The 21,826-nt window shown below is 44.7% G+C and overlaps 2 protein-coding genes across 2 annotated transcripts in view; both read right to left on the bottom strand.

Annotated features, from left to right (window-relative positions):
* Positions 1 to 21,826, bottom strand: part of LOC137435139 (autophagy-related protein 16) — a 307,119-nt gene that overhangs the window by 155,980 nt on the left and 129,313 nt on the right. The gene's annotated exons all lie outside the window — the stretch shown is intronic.
* LOC137435134 (phosphatidylinositol 3,4,5-trisphosphate 5-phosphatase 2A) overlaps positions 1 to 21,826 on the bottom strand; it is a 136,837-nt gene that overhangs the window by 11,006 nt on the left and 104,005 nt on the right. The window contains 10 exon segments of the mRNA XM_078784626.1: positions 652 to 807; positions 2,930 to 3,017; positions 3,785 to 3,873; positions 3,999 to 4,103; positions 4,296 to 4,385; positions 8,484 to 8,565; positions 8,871 to 8,959; positions 9,202 to 9,301; positions 9,473 to 9,611; positions 14,583 to 14,679. Coding sequence (XP_078640752.1) covers positions 652 to 807; positions 2,930 to 3,017; positions 3,785 to 3,873; positions 3,999 to 4,103; positions 4,296 to 4,385; positions 8,484 to 8,565; positions 8,871 to 8,959; positions 9,202 to 9,301; positions 9,473 to 9,611; positions 14,583 to 14,679 — 1,035 coding nt within the window.

Genomic DNA, 21,826 nt, shown 5'->3' with positions numbered 1-21,826 from the left:
ATTTATTGAAGGACAACCAAGTTTTATCTGGTAATTGGCATAATTAGCTAATTAGTGAACATTTGACATAATTTCACAAAATCCTCTCATCAGGTAGTAGAGTAACACATGTATAATACATGTACCAAGTTTTGTGTGAAAAGAATGATAGGTGACATAGAAGATAGAAGTAGAAATGTGTTCTTTGTTTTTCCTTGTTTTTTATTGACGGTCTAATTTATGCAAATTATATGCATGTAATATGACAAAGAAGCGTTGAAACTGGTCTGAGTTAAAGCCAAGATTATATCTTTCAAGAAAAACTGAAAATTAGATATTAACTTGACTTTGTTTTTGTGTAAAGGCCTCTCAAAGGTACCGATGTAGTTTTCTCAATTTTTCACCAGTACTACACCCTTAAACAACACTTCTAAAGTATCGTTTTAAATAAATAAAAAGGAGGAGAAAGCGGAGTAAGATATGCATCTTGTTGTGAGAGAATGAAACCACCTCTGAAAATGAGATGAATAAACGATGATTGCTACTGATTAAGGAAGTTACTCAATGAGGCAAAACAAAGAAGAAGAAGCCAATAATGATGGACGCCACTCAAAAAAGGAAATGAAAAACAAGCGGCTTGTTGAAGGGTCTTCTTCCTTGCGGGTTCATTACCGTACAGGCGCTCCCGCGTTGCTAGCCGGTCCATGGGAACCTGCACCTTCATCCAACCTCGCACATTGCCCGTCTCTTCACCGCGATGGGACAGGAACGTCTCAAACTGCTGGGACGTGCTGCCAATCATGGACTTGAGTGCAATGCAGCACTCTCCTGGAGGGATCACATCAAAAGGAAGTGCAGTGAACAATTAACTGCCGTCGATATGAATCGAGATTGCCTGACCTGTGAAAGTTACCTCTCCCAATCAACTCCAGTCTCTTGACCTCTTTGTGCATGCTCACTCGTTTGATGTGCTTCCTGTCTGCTCGGCACATGAGTATTGTGATCAACACATCTGTTCGCTTGTCGGCAGAGCTCGACAATATGAGCAGCTAGAAGCACCAAGCTTGATACAGAGCTTCATACTGTCACATGGACGCGATTATCGCAAAACTCACGCGTCGGCCTATGGTGAGTAAATATAGTCCTGTACTCATTGTCGTTTTGTATTTTTCCTTGCGAGCTCAAATATTACCTCGTCAGAGACATTCACAAGATGAAGCTATATGCAAAGCCTGGTGATTGTAGCTGTCCTCATCTAGTCATTCCACTGCAAATCATGCAGACGTTGTCATCACAATACTCGCACTCAAGCCATGAGTAATAACAATTATTTGGAACAATAGTTTGTTATTTTTCATCCATTCCCATTATTGTATTTACGTTTGCACATCTTTATGATCGTGTTTCTCTTTAACTAAATGTTATAACATATTACGACTAGAGCGGCACTCGGTACAGCGCATACCTCCGCCAGGCTGAACAGTTTACGTTTTGTATCCCACTGATGGGTCGGATCTGGATTAGGACCTGAACCAAAATCTAATCGCTTGTTCTTGTCACTGACTTACTCAAATCATCCACCAAGATTTATCATAAGTCGTCCACAACTTTTTGAAATATCATGCTATATATCATTTTGGGCCCTATGACTTCAATGGTGAAGAATCACTTTAATTTTTTTTTTATTCTGGCATCTGAATCCAGATCCGGATCTTCACCAAAATAGAAATGATTCGTCCTTGTCACATGCCAAACCTGTCCACCAAGTTTCGTCTGAATCCGTCCACAACTTTTTGAGATATCGTGCTATATATTTGTTTAGACCTATCACTCAATGGTGAAGAATCACTTAAAAAATTCGCTGATCCGGATCCAGATCTTCACAAAAATCTAATCATTTTGGCCTTATCACATACTCTACCTCTCCACCAAATTTCGTCCGAATCTGTCCACAACCTTTTGAGATATCCCGTTCACAAACAATCAGACAGGGGTGAAAACAACCTTCACGTCCCCTTTGAGGGCGGACGTAATACCCTATTAATTGCCAGTATTCTTCATCATTTCAAGTGGATATGTTAAATGATTGCACAAGTTAAGGCCGAGTATTAATGGGTAGCTGCAAATGAATGAATGAATGAATTGGGTAGCTGCAAATGAATGAATGAATGAATTGGGTAGCTGCAAATGAATGAATGAATGAATTGGGTAGCTGCAAATGCACTGTTATAAAACGGATGTACAGAAACTTGGACACTTTGGCCCATGAAGTTTGATAAATCAGCAACACATTTGTTGTTGTTGTTGTTGCTGTTTTCTATGCAGCCTGTGGCGGCTGGTTGAATAGTTTTTCTGGGGGAGCTGTTGTGTGGCTGATGCAGTGCCCCTGTTACTTGTAAGCTGACCTCGGAAGGATGACATTCTGAGTCGACCCACATGGTGTTATTTCAACGGTACGACAGGGGCTCAAACTCAAGACCCCAAGATATTAATCCAGCCACCTTAATCCAAGATATAAGATATTAATCCAAGACCCCAAGATACACTACTCACAATAAGTTAGGGATATTGGCAGGTTCTTCGGTGTGGTTGATTTTGTGTATTAATTATGTTGAAAAAAGTTGTTGGTCCTAATTCTATGGTTATTAATGAGTGTGAAAAAACACAGCATTCTTGATTTCAATACCCTAACCCTAACCTCTATAAAAAATAAACTCACTCCCACAATATCCCTAACTTATTGTGAGTAGTGTATTAATTAATCCAGTAGATAAGTTTAAACTGTAATTAGATAAATACCTTAAAGCATTGTGGATAGAGGGATACCTGTAATCATGTGGTTGTGAACTTCAATTAAAAAGGCAATTAATAAGCGAAATGTTGGTTAACTGCAAATAGGATTGCAGAGTGCAGAGACAGTGCATGAAACAAGTTACTTAACGGGACATACCATAAGACTCATAACCATCCATGGACTTGATGCTGAGTAGAAGATGCTGATCCTGTAGGTACTCGAGGTCTGAGATCAATGGCTTGAGCTGGAATTATTGGTAAAAAGAGGTGGGGAATGGTATCAAAAGACTTTTGAGAAGGAAATAGAAAGAAGAAAAATCATCATAAGCTTCCGTCGAACTGACCTATTCAATCTAATCCTTTGGTGTCATAAATCTCGGTTGACAGCTCACTTCCGATCCTTCCTACCCATATCTGGAACAAGCAGAGTTATATAAATTGCCCGGAATATAAATAGTCAGTCACGTGGGCTTTTTATAGTCAGACGAAGCCACGCCCCTTGGGCACACCCCGCTGCCACGCCCCTTGGGCACGCCCCATAGTCTAAATCTGATGTGCCCATGTTCTTTATCGTGAAAAGTTACCCCTCATGGACCTCCTCTTCCCTCTCTAAGTCACTTCCTTAGGCTGTCCATGAGGCACAACCGAACAAACACACGTTCACACATAGGGTTATATATATATATGTGAAACTGCCTTCCGGCTTCTGTCAAGTCTTGTTTCTCAGTTCAGTCCTTGAAGGTGTCACCTCATCAACCTGTATCAAATCTTGAGTTTGCTTAGAACTGAGCTTTTCTGTTTTTCCCATTCCTCCCTATATTATTCCTTTCATTTACAGCACCTTTCCTTCCCACTTCCTGTGTTTATACACCTCAGTCTTTCAGCTCTCCCAGGAGCCTAGATTCTGTCTGAAAAGTGTTCTAAAGAGAGTAATACGGTGGCATAAAGAATGACAGATGATAATTTAGCAAAATAGAGAATTAGTAAAGAAGTAGAAACTGCAGCAACTAACGGTGGGAAGTTGAAGATCAGACCATCCAAGTTTCAAGAAGTTGACAACTTCACTTTGCTGTGTGTCATTCTCGACACTTTTGCAAGAACCTGCAAAATCGAAACGTACACAAAGCTTCGTGACTGTCAGCACTGCTGAACTTTCCATGGTCAATGCACTCTGTGCTCCAAGTGTCTGATCGATATCAAATAGCAAAGAGTACGAGGCAATATACCTTCCAGACAACTCGAGTAGAATTCCAGGAAGAATTTTGTTCGGCTGTTGGTCTTCACAATCGCCTCCACGCTCTCAAACTTGATGTAAGACTCCTCAACACTCACTGGGACAGATACATAAATGATTACCATCTCTCATCCAATATTTCATCAACATAGATTTCGGTTCAATAGTCATACAATGCGAGTAAAATATCCATTTACCTGCCTCTGCATTTCGTTACAAAAGGAACCAATATTGCCAAGCACCATACTCTCTCCAAGCTATATACTACAATGTTTGAAGTTAAGGATACCTTTTTTGGATACAAACTGTGAGGTAACACCAACTTCAAACGTGGCAAAGACCGGTGAATGATCACTCGTTACGATGTCATCAGTGCATCCTGTTGGCATGGTAATAGATAAGAGGGAATGTGAGAGCCAACATAGACAATGGATAAAACACTACAGATTGAGCGCAGCAGAAATCATGACACACCTCCCTTAGAGTCCCTGTATAAAGAGAGTTGCGCCATGCGCTGACCCGAGATTTCTGGTCACGTGATTTCGTGGCGCCATTTTGTGTCTAACTTCACCGTGCGTGAACGTCAGCTTGGTACGGGAATGTTGTTTATTGCCAAACAAAATGACTGGTTGTTCTGCTTTTGGTTGTTCAAACCAATCTGGGAAATATAAGATGTATAGATTTCCAAGTGATAAAGTCAGAAGACAAATTTGGGAAGCGAAAGTCAGACGAAAGAGCTGGAAAGTGATCGACTCCTCGAGACTCTGCCAGGTAGGCCCATGCCGCTTGATGATCGATGTTCAAAAGCAATTCTATCTGCTCGGTTTTTTTTTGGTTGTCTGTCCGTTGAAAACCCTTTTAAAGGGAAGTGATTTGTGTTTGTTTATAATCTTCAAGGAGCTGACCAAAAATGCATTTCCGTGGGAAGAACCCTGCTCAATTTTTTTCGGGTAGTCCTAGCGGACCGCATATTGTCATTGATTGATGAAATGTCCCGGTACAGTGACATTGCCTGGTCTGCGGTTGGGTAGTCTGCGGGCAATGTCACTGTACTTTTTCAGAGGGAATTAATTTTGATTTTATAGGGGTGGGAAACCCATGGTCCGTTTTGTTTTCAGTTGTCTGTCCGTCCATTCAAAACTTATTCCGAGGCAAGTTATTTTTTTGGTTTAAAATCTTTAGCCTTATCGGCAATCATAAAAGCAATTTTAGGGGGGGACCTGCTCAATTTTTTTGCGGGTTGTGCAGCCATCCATACGTCCAAAATTTGACGAGTTATTGTTTGCTTTGTACAGTGCTCATGCGTCTTGTGGCATATTTGCTCAAATATTTCCCACCCCGGGATTTATGGCCAAATTGTAGTGATGGAAGATTTTGCACATTGGACAATCCCTATATATTTAACCTGGTGACAGCTATCGTTCCCAAAACATACAATATTTCTAGGTGATTAATGCAGTAAAACAGGTGTATTTGTGTACCCACATTTAAAACTGGCTCAACTTTCAAAAGCTGTTATCCCTGTTTGATATCAATATACATGTGGTTGATAGAGCTAGCGATTTGTCTGGCCATCTTCCGGAAGATTGTCCATGTGATTTTCTGTTGTGGAAGTACTAGTACATGACAGCTCATTAAAATTAAACTGTGTTGTGTTAGAATAAAAATTTCAAGAAATAAATACATCAAGGACACTCATTGTATGATTGCAGGAACATTTCGATGTGAATCAGTTTGAGAGGGGGCGAGCTGATGACAAAAAGAGGTTGAAGTGCTCTGCAGTTCCAACAATATTTAGCTACCGGAAACCCGTGAAGCTGCGCAACTCCCCCAAGAAGCGTGGACCGTCCAGAACTGAGAGACTACATCTACCAAACTTGTCCGACCACACCTACTCCACTCATGAACGTATTGACTCCTCAAATGAATCTCAATGTAAGAATTGTTTTATTTATTACAAAATCATGGCAGGACATGTTCAATCAGACATATTTTAAACGATTACAAAATGACAGGCATGTGCTTGTCTATATTTGTATAGCTCTTTGAACTATAATTGTACGTTCAGATTATGATGACTATCTTCCTGTTGCCATTTTCTTTTTACATTATTCTAAATATTTTGCAAAATGAAATTGTAAAAAAATTGTGTTATATTTAACGTTAAGTATAAAATTATCTTTCCCGATTACAACATTTATCTACAGAATACTGAGCAATTGTACATACCAATTTTCCAGTTGGCCATTAATTGTATATGTGCTCTTTTGTAGCTGAGAGTGAACCTATGGACACTGATACACAAGAGGGCCAAGATACTAGTGATTCTATTGAAGAACGGCTGCTGAGATTGGAGGAGAAAAATAAAAAACTGAACGATCAATTGAGGAAGACAAAAAGAACAGCAAGATCAATATGCAAAGCAAAGTTGAAACAGGAAGCTCGAATATCAATATGTACTGAATGTATGAACCAAGTTTTTTACTGAATGTTTACTGTGTTGGCCTCATCGTGTTCCTGGTGAAATTAAACAAGTTATGGTGAATACGACGTCGTATCTGTGCTTTTCCATATCTGTTCGACTCGACGAACCGTGCACACTGCAGGTATTTTTAAAAGTTTTTTCTCTGTTTAATTACGGCTTGGCGCAGTCGAAAATTAAGTGTTAATTAAGTCGCCAGCTATGAAACATATTAATCGATCAGGCAATATCCATCAGAGTTCTGGGCAAGGGTGTAGTAATAAATGAACGTTTCAATCTTACTAGATGCCGATGACGTTTTCCTTATGTCAGAGACAGAAGCTGACTTGCAGCTTGTTAAATCATTACAATGGAAATTGAATATAAATGTCGATAAAACTAAAGTTGTACACTATAGAAATATGGCAATACCACGTACAGAATTTGTTTTAAGTGTGTTAGACTATATGTCGGCTGGAAGTCCTACACCGGAATTGCTCTCGGCACCCTTTAGAAAATATTGGATATGCCCACACTCCTTTCTAAAAGTTATTAAAATTCAGAGAACGACAGCATTGGTTTGTCTTACTTATAATGTTAGCTCTTATATGCAGTGTTGGCTTGTAATATGCATTGCCATACCACTTTTAATATCACCACACAGCTCTTTTTCACGGCAATAGCTGAGTTTTTGACAAAACAAATATCACCTGTATGTAATAATAAGACTAAATATGTGTAGTAATTTTTTTTTTAGCAGGTTTAGAATATATCACTCCATATCGCGAATGTACATGTATATCTAATCCGACACACTTAGACACAAAATGGCGTCCAAATTTGAGTTGCCACAACTCTCTATATACAGGGACTCTAACCTCCCTGTTGTAGACACTTCTTCTTCTTCTTCTTCTTCCATATGCAGCACAAGGCTGCGGGATAGCATAATTGGCTGAAGGCATGGCTGTGCCGCTGATACAATGTCCTCTGCTGGTTAGGGTAGGAATTTGGAATTTGTTCCATGGTATTGGCGATAGTTCGCCTACTCTTCATAAAGGACACCATGGGATATTTAACGTCCACAAACTAATATCAGCAGACGAGACACTTGTTTAACGTCCTTCCGAGGAACGGCACATATTGATAAATCACCGGGATGACAGTTTATAGCTGGGTCAGGATTCGAACCCAGGCTAGACAGCTTAGAGGCGAGTGGGCATACATCTAGGCCATCCTGCCAGCCCTATAGTCACTTAATGTTGCATGAAAAAAAAAAAAAAAAAAAGGAAGTCGTTCTCTCTGATATCATGATAGGGAAATCTCAGGAATGTCTTCACAAAACTTGAAAATTATTATCCGGTTGCTATGGAAATGGGTGCCGGCTTAGCGGCTAGGGTGCCGCTAGGCTAGGGTGCCACTTAGCTAGCGGCTAGGGTGCCGGCTTAGGATCCAAGGATCCTGGGTTCGAATCCCGGTCGATCGCTGAATTAACGCCAGGGGGGTTGACTCAGCTTGTCATCCTTCCGAGGTCGGCTAATTGAGTAACAGTTCACTGGTAATTCCCTGTTTGTCGTTAAAAGGCGACAAACAGGGTTGGCGTCAGGAAGGGCATCCGGCCGTAAAACATTGCTTCAAAAAGGGGACCAAAAAACAACAACAACCACGGTTCCCGAAAAAGGCCAACCCCCGCTTTGCGGGGAAAAATGGCCTCTAAAGGTGGTTATATGGAAATGTTTTTTGTCGGGTAATCTTTGAAGGATGAGTCACAAGAAATGGGTTTTGTGACAATTATAATCAAAATACCATGTATCCTTCAATTTTAAGAAATGAAAAACAAATACAAGTGTTGTCTAAAGGAAGAAATATATGCTTTCAGTAAATCATCATTGACTTGTGAATCCTTCAACAGATTTGGTCACATGTGATGACGGATATTGAACGTCTAAAATAAGACAAACGCTTATTGAGATGGCAGTTGAAAATGCTCCGAGAGGAGGACAGGAAAGAGGATTTCACCATAGGAGCTGCAGATGAGATGAGTCTCTGGGTAAGACTTCCAGAGGATTCGGTCGCACCAGGATGGGACATTGACACGAACCTGTGGGGAAAACAGGAAAAAGCAATCGGCAATCAGGTGTTGGCTTAGCGGTTGGGGTGCCGGCTTGGGATCCTAGGATCCTGAGTTTGAATCCCGGTCGATCGTTGAATTAACGCCAGGGGGGTTGACTCAGCCCGTCATCCTTCCGAGGTCGGCAAATTGAGTACCAGCTCACTGGTAATTGGGGCACAGCATCAGCGGCACAAATGCGCTTCCAGAGAAATGATGCAAGCCAGCAGCCACAGGCTGCATACGAAACAACAACATCCCTCTTCACCCGATTTTCCCCTTTATACAGTACGTACGCCGGTTGTCTTGAATTTCTGCCAAGCGTACGAGTCACGTGTACCGCGCTCATACCGGTACGTAGGAGGAAACGCAATCTCCTCTTCATCTGCAAGGAACAACAATAGTTGCAGCATCCACAACCAATCCACTACACACCAAATGCATGAAACCAGCTCGATGCAAATGTACTGTATCTCAAATTCTTGTTTGTGTCATCAGAAGAGCAATGTGACACTGTACAAACTTGAGCAGTGGAGCAGGACATTGCTTCCCATCATACACTGTACCGTGGCGTGCCAAAACTTGGCGATTAATAAAATGGTGTAGTGCAAGAAGGCGAAGGCGTACTGAAGCGGAGAAAAACCTTGTTCTTCTCTCTCTCAAGGTTAAGCTGATCAACCTTGAGCAGAGGTTCAAACTCTTTCTTACTGACGTGTGCAATTATCTCCTGCAGAATATAACATCATCATCAGCACCATAAAAATCATCCGACTTCCTGTCAGTCACATTTTAAGCAAAGACTAAAAACACAATCCAACATTATTATCTTCCCTACCGAAGTCATCTAATCGTGCTCAGATAACTTTGTGTGCCCCCACCGCCTTCAATGCTCACAAACCTGCACATCCATATCCAGCCGGTAGTTGAGGTCTCCAAACCAAAATAGGTGAGTGAAACGGCTCGTGATATCAAACGAGTTGAGACGCTTATCTCCCAATGACAGGAAACGGAGAATATCTAAGTAGTTCTGGTTTCGTCTAAAAAGACAACCGTGTGGGAGTGATACAAACGAGTGATACAAATGTGCTGTCCAAATCCCTCCAGTGCCTTCATACATTGAGATCTGCAAACAGAGTTTGGCCAGGCCTTTGCCCAACCCAGCCTGGCTTACAACCTCCAGCAAGTAAAACGCACACTTATTATAATCACAAAAGCCAAGTTTTCAAAACATTTACACCCTCAACACAAATGCAATATAATAAATAAATAGAGCACTTGGCATTATCAAAAGTAAGGAAACACGCAGGGTTATCATTTCGAAATGGTACACTTGAATCATAACGACGAGTTGATCCACCTTTGGCATAAAGCGCAGCTGGGACTTTGTCACTAACACTTTGCACCAAATCGCGGAAGATATCAGTCGTATAATATCGTGCAATTCCTCCTATAATGCGAGTGCAAGCACAGTGGTGGATTGTGCGATAAAGATTCTGGTGTGCACAGGCAATGTTCCAAGACATCCCAAAGTATATCGATTGCGCATCCTGCCTGGCTGTGCAGATTGCCCACATGATTTATCCTCGAACTAACTCTTAATAGACTCAGCGGTAAGGCAATATGATCGTTGTCTTGCTGGTAAATGTGAGGACTCTCGACATAGTGTTCCATCAAAGCTGGCATGGCGGAATTGTCTAAAATAGCATTCATAAAATAGTCATAAAAATAGTCATAAAAACATTCGTTCTTCGCATCATTCCAATCAAATGGCTCAGTTCACACCAAAAAAAAAAATCCTAAACCATAACTGGATTGCGTCTGCCAGCTTTCCTTATTAGGAAACCCATACCCACAGCATTCTCTGGATTTATGCGAAACCCAGACTCATCCATCAGATTTAAAAACCTGCATCAAGTTTAATCACACCACATTATGTTTTCCTTCCATTATTTAATGCATCAATTAATTTTTACGTCCCAGGCACTTAATAGTGAGTGATTCACTTGATGGTTATAAATCCATTGGTTGTGAGAGGCATCATTTCATCAAAATTTCCCCAACGATCATGAATGTTCCGTGTGCAAATTCAGTGCGCATGTTCACTTCTTATGTGATCAGTAAGTTTATACTAAGTTAATTTATACAATGTGGTATCCGTCTATCTGTCTGTGTGTATTTTTTGACCGCGATACATTCGGTCAGTCGTAACGTATCCAAACTCAAACTTGACAGGAAGACTAACAAAGGGTCACATGATGGAAGTTGTAGCAACTTCATTCCCCCCCCCCCCCTCCCTAAGGGGGTTTCCGCTAAATGTTTAGCATACCCCTTCTCCAAGGGGGTATGGTAAACATGATGAGAACAGCTAAACAAAACAAAACAAAAAAAAATATATATATATATATATATATGTGTGTGTGTGTGTGTGTGTGTGTGTGTGTGTGTGTGTGTCTGTGTGTGTGTGTGTGTGTGTGTGTGTGTGTGTGTGTATGAAAATCGCCTTCTAGCTTTTGAATGGTGAACCAAATTAGTGATCCAATACAATATGCAATATTTTTTAATCAGGTCAATCAGATGAAAATTGACAATTTTTACAACCTTTGACACACCTTTTGATGGAAAAAAAAAAATCGTCTTCTAGCTTTTAATTGATGAACCAATTCAGTGACCCAATATGCAAATTCTTAAAATGTCAGGTCATTCGGATGAAAAATTGATGATTTTATGTGATGCTGACCTTTGACCTTCTGAGCTTAGAAAAACAATTGGCTTCTAGCTTTTCATTGATGAACCAATTCAGTGACCCAATATGCAAATTGTGAAAAATTCAAGTCGATTGGATGAAAAGTAGCAACTGGCTAGTAGCAACAACAACAACATAACATGCATTTTAAAGGCCATTTTCCCTGCTAGAGCGGGGGTTAGCCTTGCGGTCCCCATGACAATCTTCTCCATTTTGCCCTATTTTCTGCATCTCTCCTTGTTAACCCCCTTGCCCGCATTTCTTCTTCCACCATCTTTAGCCAAGTCTTTCTCGGTCTTCCCCGTCCTCTGCTTCCTTCTACATTCATTTCCATCACTCTTCTCAACCAGTCACTTTCATCCTTCCTCAACACATGACCAAACCATCTCAACCTGTTCCTCTTCACAGCATCAATCACAGGCTCTATTCCCATCATCTTTCGCAATTCATCATTTGTCTTCCTCTCTCTCAACGATACTCCACACATCCACCGAACCATTCGCATTTCCACCCTTTCCAACCTTCGTTGCTGCTCTACGTTCATTACCTTCGCAAAAGCGGAAGGTTATGTTTTGATCGCTGTGTATTTATTTGTATGTCTGTGTGTGTGTGTGTATGTTATTCGCATAACTCAAAAAGTATTCAACCGAATTGCATGAAATTTGGTGGGATGATTGGTTATTATACGGGACACATTTGATTAGATTTTGGGAGCAATCGGGTCAAAGGTCAAGGTCAAGGTCACGAAAAGGTCAAAATCGTATTTTTACCAAGTACAGAACAGTAGCTGCGGCGAAGGTATGCGCTCTACCGAGTGCCCGTTCTAGTTACCCATGTCTCGCTCCCATAAATCATAACACTTCTCACACATGCAGCATACACCTTTCCCTTCAGCTTCAACGACACTCCCCTCATCATCAGCACGCCACTCAGTTCCCGAAACTTCTTCCATGCACATCTCACTCGAGCAACCGTTGCCGAGTCTGATCCACCTTCTCCATTCAGCATGTCTCCGAGGTAGCAAAATGTTTTCACACCTTCCAGCTTCACGCCGTCTCCAAGATCCAACTCAACATTTCCTCCATCTGCAGCTCCCTCTGTGCACACCTTACATTTGAATGTAGCTGCCACACTGGTTAATGACCCTCTCAGACCTCTACATTTTTGATGAACCCACTCAGCGCACATTGTACATTGAATGGAGTTCACTCCGACACCCTTCCTACACACAGCACAGGGCCACTTCCCAGTTCTTTCCACCTCACCACATGCTTTACCACTTGCCATCACCTTCGTCTTTCCGATATTCACCTTCAGACCTTTTGTCTCCATACATTCCTTCCACGTGGCTAGTAGCAACACGAATGATAATAACATAATGTTACGTTTATGGGGGTAGGTGAAAGGATACCATAGGGAAAGTAGCATTGCATAATTATAGCATGGAAGCGTAGGAGAAATCTCGATGTACTTAAGTCGGGAAACTGTAACATAAGGTTGTTTGTGTGTACACCACATGGGGGTGGTATTGTGCTAATTATCGGTAGGGATTAAGGTTAGTTTCCCCCAGTACGTAATATTCCCTCTGTAATTTTCCCTTACATTTTGCTGTAAAAACAACCCTTTTATACAACAACAACCGCCGACAAAAGCCAAGCAGAGCTGATCGGACTAAACCCCCACCTCTAAAGGACCCAATAGGAAACAGGCCACGCCCCTCAGGGGTATTATTAGCCCAGAGGTTGTAGGCAGGGAGAACTGGGAGGGACGTTCGGCAACTGGCTCTCAAGAGGAAGATGAAGAGTGTGTCAGTCAGTGTCAGAGTTTTCTCTCTTTTTTTTTTTCTTTTTTCTCTTTCTCTTCTCTTTCTCTTTCTCTTTCTCTTTCTCTCTCTCTCTCTCTCTCTCTCTCTCTCTCTCTCTCTCTCTCTCTCTCTCTCTCTCTCTCTCTCCTGAACAAGACACTGTCCATTTTGTGCGTTAGGGCTTTTTTGTGCGCCGTTTCACTAAGAAAGAGGAGGTTTTGGGCAGTGGTGCTTTACCAGGGAGCTGAAGGCCGCAGTATCTTTCTCAAGAGGAGGAGGAGAGAAAATCTCAAGGGAACAAAAAGGAACGGGAGGGCCGCCTTCACAAATCAACTCATGTTTGTGGCGCCGTCGAGCGCGGCACTGCCGCCATCTTGTGCCGGGTTCCCACTGGACCCGCTTGATGCAATAATGAAATCAGTTCATCTTTGCATCATATATACTTGTAGTACCAAATTTGTTCAAAATCCCATCACTTGTTCACAAGTTGGTGTGGCAACATAAATTTTACTTAACATGACCTCTGATCTTTGACATCTAGACCCCAAAATAGAATCAGTTTATTTTCCATCACGCTATATAATTATACCAAGTTTGGTAAAAAAAATTCCGTAACTGGTTCACAAGTTAACTCAGTAACAGAATTTCTACCTGACAGGACGTCTGACATTTGACCTTTTACCTCTTGACCCCAAAATCTAATCAGTTCATCTTTACCTCATTATGCATACCTGCACCAAGTTTGACTAAGATCCCTTCAGACGTTCTCCAGTTATTGCGGTAACGAAAACCTATCACAGACAGCTGGACGGACAACCCAACATAAAAGGCATAAAAATGTAATTACTGGCACATTTTAAAATGAAACTTTGTATATGCAATCAACGTTGGGGGACATATGATAAATGTAACGATTTTTGGAGATTTTACCCCCAGTTCATGCCCCATGGGGTGGAGAGTTTTGGTCAAAACAGAAGATTTTTTGAACTCAAAATTTGATATTGGATCATTCCTGGTGGAACCTTTTGCCATTTCTCAACTTCGCTCTCGTTGGAAATTGTCACAATGCTTAATCAAGAATTGGGTGAGAATGTTGAGAGCATGAGAAACAAAATCTTTATAAACTTGGATTTAATAGCATTACCAAAAACAGCCTTTGCAAAAATATTAAATGAAACTTGACCTGAAATTATATTTTCAACCTAATATATTCACATGCAATGAAACGCTGCCATTCAAAACAACAGCAGAGCTTAGTTTTACTTCATGACGTGAAACATGGAAATGTCACAAATTGGTTGCAGAATAAAGGTGTTGGCCAAACCTTTACCATTTGAACAAACTCGGATCATTGAGAGTTGGTGTGGTGCCTTGCTCTTTCAGAAAATAGGGAATACCGTTTCTTATTTGTTCATGATCCTCAATTTTACTGAAATTCCTTATTACTTCACTGTGTCATACCTGGACGTTTTCTCATTTCCTGAGGTCAGGTGACTGTTTACGAAACCAAGAGAAGTTCCTCCAAACACGAATGAAGCTCCTACTGCCCCTTTATTTCCTGCAGAATAGATTTGAAATATATTGAAGTAACTGATAAAAAGACGAAATAATCCGTCCGCAACTTTTTGACATATCGTGACATGTATCATTTTTGGCCCTATCTCTCAATGGTGAAAAATCACATTTAAAATTGTAGTATTCTGATCTTCACCAACATCTAATAGATTCGTCCTTGTTGCACACCCAAACTGTCCACCAAATTTTGTCCAAATCCGTCCATAACTTTGATATCCTGCTCACAGACATTATCAGACAGATAGATACACACACAGACAGACAGACAGACAGACAGACAAACAGACGAATGAAAACATGACCTCCATCCACATAAAAAGTGTATTTGTATTTGTACTCCTCAATCCCCTCCCCAAAATCCCACAAGTCCTTACCCCGCCACCCCCGCGGAAACCTCAACATCTCCCTCCCGAATCTGTGCCATCTTTATCTTCCCCCGCTTTTCTCATCCTCCTCCCACTCATAAAAGCAAACGCACATTCGTACATCAAAGCAGCAAAATATTTAACACTTTCCGCTACCCTATCATGCTATCACGGACATCAAAGAAACCCGTCACCTTCGCTTATCCAACGAACAATTTTATGACAAAATAATAGTGAGGACCTGCACAATCTATGTGGTAAAAATGCTGCTTGAGAGCATTGGAGGGGGGAAGGGGAGGGGGAAGGGTGGAGGGGGAAGGGAGGGGGAGGGGAGGGGGAAGGGGAAGAGGAAGGGGTGTGGGGGAAAGGGAGGGGTAGGGGGGAAAGGGAGGGGGAGGGGGAAGGGGAGGGGAATGGGGGGGGAAGGGAGAAGAGGGGGGAGGGAGAAGGGGAGGGGAGGAGAGGGGGGAGGGGGAGGGGGAGGTGGGAGGGGGAGTGGGAGGTGGGAGGGGGAAGGGGAAGGGGAGAAGGAGGGGGAAGGGGAAGGGGGAGGGGGGAAAGGGAGGGGGAGGGGACAGGGAAGGAGGAAGGGGAGGGGGAAGGGAGGGAGGAGGGGGAAGGGAGGGGGAGGGGGAGGGGGAAGGGGAAGGGGGGAAAGGGAGGGGTAAGGGGGAAAGGGAGGGGGAGGAGGGAAGGGGAGGGGAATGGGGGGGAGGGGAGAAGAGGGGGGATGTGGGAGGGGGAAGGGGAGGGGGGAGGAGGAGGGGGAGAGGGAGGGGGGAGGGGGAGGGGGAGGGGAGGAGCGGGGAGGGGGAAAGGGAAAGGGTAGGGGGAAAGGGAAGGGGTAGGGGGAAAGGGAGGGGGAAGGGGAAGGGGTAGGGGGGAAAGGGAGGGGAAGGGGAGGGGAGGGGAATGGGGGTGAGGAGAGGGGGGAGGGGGAGGGGAGAAGAGGGGGGAGGGGAGGGGGAGGTGGGAGGAAGAAGGGAGGGGGAAAGGGAGGGGGGAAAGGAAGGGGGAGGGGAGGGGGAAGGGGTAGGGGGGAAAGGGAGGGGTAGGGGGAAGGGAGGGGGAGGGGGAGGGAGGAGGAGGAGGGAAGGGAGGGGAGGGATATAGATGGTACTGGCAATTGATTACATCCACAAATGATGTAATCCACACAATTTATGTACTTTACATAACGTTAATAGGAGTACATGGCCGTGTAGATGGGAAATACAGTTTGTTTGAAATACAGTTGAAATACAGTTTGTCTCATCTTCTGTCTCTCGCTGTCTGGCCCTCGCCAGACATTGTTGATTGGCGTTTAGACGTGCCGTTCTCTCATTTTCTGTCTCTTGCTGTCTGAATCTAGAGACACGTTCTTGATTGGCTTGTCGATGGTGAAAAGTATCTTCATCGGTTTCATGGAGTCTCCGATCAGCGATTTTCCTTGCTCGGGAGGTTGAACGCGACAAATTTCTTTTCTTCGGTGCCATTGCCTTTATCACAGTCAGTCTTCGTCAAGATTGCAACTCTGCGTCGTGTCGTGGGCGTGGCCAACGTGGCCTCATGCTCCCAGGTGATTGGCTAACTCGAGCTCGAGCGAGCCATAATGCACTACGTTATGGCAAAAAATATGGATCTAAAGATGAAAGAAAAAAAAACCTATGTGGTGTGAATGGCAATGTTCCTCGCTGAAATGTGAAAAAACGCAATCGCTTTTCGCTCTGAATTACGTGCGAAGGCGTAACTGTGAGATTATGGCGGCAAGGTTGGAACATCACGTGATCGCTCTGAGCGAATCAGCGCGCTGCTCTGCCACCGGCTCAGATTCTGTGCATAATATTCCTCGCTGAAATGCGCTGAGGTAAAAATATTATGAAATAATTTTTTTTAGGTCGGCCATGTTCTTCCCAGGCTCAATGGCCATGTCTATACCAAATATCAAGCACGTGAGCCTCTCCGTTTAGGAGTCTATCGGTAACATTACACACACACACAAACTGTGTTTTATATATATATATATATATATATAAAATATATATATATATATATATATATATATATATATATATGTATATATATATATATATATATATGTATATATATATATATATATATATGTATATATATATATATATATATATATATATATATATATATATATATATATATATATATATATATATATATATTGTTACAGATTTGGGACCCCCACCCCCTTCACTTGTAAATATCCCCCTTTGTAATATAATCCCCTTTTATTAATTATTAAATATCGCACCCTAGGCCATCGCAACACGCAGCCAATCTTAGAATCATCTTGCTAATTATTTCCTGTTCTATGTTTAATTAAGGCTCTGTATCCACTAGATTGACACCACGTTGCATTAACAAATAAGGATAGCTCCCCTTCAATAACTCCATACCCCAGCAAACTCTCTATCTCTCTGCAAAGCGGCTCGACAAGCGTGGGGTGCGCGCCCTTTCAACTGGCCTTGGTTTGAAAGCGGCGTTCGCCACCATTTTGAACATGTGCTCTGTATTGGACAAGAAGGGCGGGGTCGCCGAGAAGAGGCGTGACCGTGGCTCGCCACAAGGGCGGAGCTGTTCAGCTCCGTTACCAAATAAGGCTGCAAACAGAGCACGGGGGCGGGACCCAAACGGCCGAGGGCGTGTCACGACCCCACTTAATATATGCGTTCGAGGATCGCGCATGAAGAGATGGGAGGAGACGAGCCGTTGAGACCAGCAGAGGCGACGAGTGCGCAGCAAAAGAGGGTTGCCTGACGCGAGAGATCGTGCCTTGCCTGAGAGAGGAAATCCCATTATTACTGACAGAGAGAGAGAGAGAGGGTCGTGGCGTCGACGTGGAAATATCTGTCCCAGCGGTTGTCGGATTCGCTTTAAACCAATGACGCGAGGTCGGAACGGAACCTCGACGGCTCAACGAGCTGAACCGGCCGCCTTTGCCAGCTGAACGGACCTTCTCCTGCGATTCCTGTCATCATCCCCGTGTGAGTCTGTCTTTGTTTGTTCTGTCCTGGGTATAAGTAAGACTGTATAGATAAGGCTGCCCTGTGTTCTTTTTACATCCATCTATCTTTGTACAGCTTTGATCTTTCTTTTCCTCTGGTGGTTGTTATAATAAATGTGTGTTCCTTCTCCAATCTTTGGTTTCGTCTTCATCCAGTTGCTTTAGTCTTTTCTTTCCATTGGTCTACGTGGCACGATTAAAACCGCTATAATCGGGTTTGTAATTGTTAACGGCCTGGGTCGTCACTCGCTTCGCTCGGCGTGTCCATTACCGTCGCGACTCGGGCGGGGCTGTCTCCTTGCTGGTTGGGAGGTCACGGTAAGCAGGTATTCGGGGGGTCTTTTTTTTGGGTCTCTGGCCCGATTACCCTGGTCGTGGCTGACCACCAGTGACATCACAGACCCCCAGGATCGGCGACGGCCAGTATAACGGACAAGGGGTTAACCCCCCTTGCTAACGGGAGAGCCATCATCCCAGATCTGTAACAAATGGTGTCAGGAGTGGGATTTGAGGCCCAAACCAAATTTTTTATAACATCAAAAAATTTGGTCTAAATTAAGAGCGCCCGAAATTTTAGAATATCCCAAATTTGAGTTGTGCCATGGAGAACCAAGGCAACTGGATGCCGGTGGGGTTAGAAGATAAGGTAGAGTTAATGACCCAGGACCCCAGGGAGGAGGTTGGAGAAGGTGTAACACTAACAGTGGGGGTTGCAGGTGCACAAGATGGCGCCCTCGCGCACGAGGTTTCAGGCGCACAAAATGGCGCCTCGCACGTGGTCACGGCAGTCGAGCCCGCATTGTCAACGGTTTGGGATCCATTTCTTGCAAATTTGTGGAAATTTTTGACCCAGTGGAATGAGGAAAACAAAATGTATGCCCAGGGGCTCATATCCACCAGAGAAATTAACAACATGGGTGTTCAAATGACCAAGGAACTAAAAGAAATGAATACAGGGTCAAAAAGGGAGGAATCCAGGTGTGATATGGAAAAGATGGGGACGAATTTGGCAATAGGGGAGAACCTTGGGAGCAGATCAGGCGAGAAGGTCCCAAGGGTGCACGACGAGGTAAAGCAGGTTGAGAAGCGTTGGTTGAGCGAGGCGGAGGAAAGCGCGGGTAAAATGACGGGTGGAGAGATCGCGACCCGGGGTATGGGGCAGCCGGCGACCGCTGAGGTAGAGGGAATTTTAATACAGCCAGCGGTCGTCGAGGTGAGTAAAGAAAAAGTAGTGGGAATTGAAATTGGAGAGACCGGGGACTTAGAAAAGCACTCGCGGCAGGGAAAGATGGAAAATGTGCAAAGTCCCTGCTCACATCACGATGCTGTGCTTAACCCAAATGAAAGTTTGCAGGTGTTGGAGCGAAGAAGAAGAAGCGCCCAGGTGAGTCGTGCTGTGTATTGTGCGGGGAGATTTTGTAAAAGGATGTTTGGCGCAGAAAGAATTTTCGCGCGCTTGGGATCAAGAAAGCATCCGGGCGTTGGTGAAGGGTCCCCTGTGAGTGGTGTGAGTGGAAATGGCGTGCTTGTGGAAAAAAGTGTGTATCGGGGAATGAGCGTGTTACAAAGCGTGAGTGTGAAACCGAGTGCGAGCGAGAATGCACGTCAGGGTGTACGGAGTGTGACACGGAGAGTGAGTTGGTGGTGGCGCAGGTGCGAGAGGGCACATCGGAGCGCGAGTGTGAAACCGAGTGCAAGCGAGAATGCACGTCGGGGTGTACGGAGTGTGACACGGAGAGTGAGTTGGTGGTGGTGCAGGTGCGAGAGGGCACATCGGAGCACGAGTGTGAAACCGAGTGTGAGCGAGAATGCACGTCGGAGTGTACGGAGTGTGACACGGAGAGTGAGTTGGTGGTGGCGCAGGTGCGAAAGGGCACATCGGAGCGCGAGTGTGAAACCGAGTGCGAGCGAGAATGCACGTCGGAGTGTACGGAGTGTGACACGGAGAGTGAGTTGGTGGTGGCACAGGTGCGAGAGGGCACATCGGAGCGCGAGTGTGAAACCGAGTGCAAGCGAGAATGCACGTCGGGGTGTACGGAGTGTGACACGGAGAGCGAGTCGGTGGTGGCGCAGGTGCGAGAGGGCACATCGGAGCGCGAGTGTGAAACCGAGTGTGAGCGAGAATGCACGTCGGAGTGTACGGAGTGTGACACGGAGAGTGAGTTGGTGGTGGCGCAGGTGCGAAAGGGCACATCGGAGCGCGAGTGTGAAACTGAGTGCGAGCGAGAATGCACGTCGGAGTGTACGGAGTGTGACACGGAGAGTAAGGTGGTGGTGGAACGTGTGCGAGAGTGTACACCTGAGTTGGTAGTGGCGCAGGTGCGAGAGGGCACATTGAAGCGCGTGATCGGGTGTGCAAAAGAGTGCACACCCATGGTTGTCACAGAGGATGTGACCGAGGAGCGGGTGCGAGGATGCACGCTTGGGATGGACGGTGAGGGTGTGCGAGAAAGCACACCTGAGTTGGTTGTGGCGAGGGTGTGGAAGAGCCCATTGAAGCGCGTGAGTGGGTGGATGCGAGAGTGCACGCCCATGGTGAGTGTTACGGAGGACGTAGCGGAGGAGAGGTGTGGAACGAAGTGTGCGAACGACGAGTGTGCGCAAGAGAGTGCGCGAGAGGTGTGGTGTGTAACAGGGAGTGCGGTGGTGGAATGGACGGAGTGTGTGGAATGTACGGGCGGCGTTGGAACGCCGGGTTTGGGGAGTGTGAAAAGGGTCGCGTATGCGTGTGAGCATGCGAGTAAGGCATCGACGTTGACCGGGGCAGCGTTTAGGTCGACGGATAGCCGAGGCGAGCACTCCGTGCGCGGTGCGCTTTGTTTGCAGCGAGGACCGGCCGGGACCGTGAGCGCGTCGCTCTTCGGAGCGTCATGCGCGATTCGGGCCGGCTCCCGCACTGAATGGTCGGTGCCGCGTCAGAGCGGCGATCGGCACGATTCCGGGGGAGGGGGGCCAGGTCGGACCCTCGCCCCCTGGTGGGGACGGGGTTCCGACCGGGCGAGATTGAGCCATCGGGCCGAAGGCCGCAAGGCTCCGCGCCGAGATGGTGCGTGGAATCTCGGCCCGACCAAACCGCCTCCCCTGAACCAAATGCCAGACGGATTCAACCTGCAGGCGACCAAACCACCCGATTTCATTGCTCGGCTTTGCGAAGCCGAGTTTTAATGATGTAACGACGCACCGAGGCTCAGATATAGTGGACTGTGATGATGATAGTGTTTTGGATTCGAAATTTTGGAATAGTGAATAGGATTGGCAGAAGTGATTGGCAAAATTTGATGATTGGCAAATGATTGGTAGAATGATTGGCAATGATTGGCAAATTTAGATTTGCAGGAAATTGGATGGACCAAATTGATAGTAGAAGATGCCCGATGTGGTGGGATGGCAAATCCACCATCCCTCGCACAAAAGGGGGGCACATGAGCTATAGTTTTATGGGGTTTGGCGGTGAAAACCTAGCCAGGGAGGGTTAGGATAAAATGATAGGGACCTAGAGATGACCATAGGTAACGGTAGAGGTAAGTAGTGACTTTAGACAGGTAGTCGGGGAAATAGGGAGGTTAGAATGGATGATAACGACGTGGGATGTGCTTAGTTTAAAGGGGCGACTGAGAAGCGCGAGTTTCAGAGGGGAGTAGTTAGATCAGATGATGCCGTGTGAGTGTTGAAAGTGTATTCGGAAGTGTATTGTGAAAAGTGTAATGGTGATTGTGGATTGTATTGAGCGTGGAAGTGTATGGAGCAGT

Source organism: Myxine glutinosa, chromosome 9 (genome assembly GCF_964187855.1).
Source record: "Myxine glutinosa chromosome 9, kmMyxGlut1.1, whole genome shotgun sequence".
In the NCBI taxonomy this organism is placed as follows: domain Eukaryota; kingdom Metazoa; phylum Chordata; class Myxini; order Myxiniformes; family Myxinidae; genus Myxine; species Myxine glutinosa.
The sequence above is the reverse complement of the archived record's forward strand: the minus strand, read 5'-3'. Positions and strand labels throughout refer to the sequence as shown.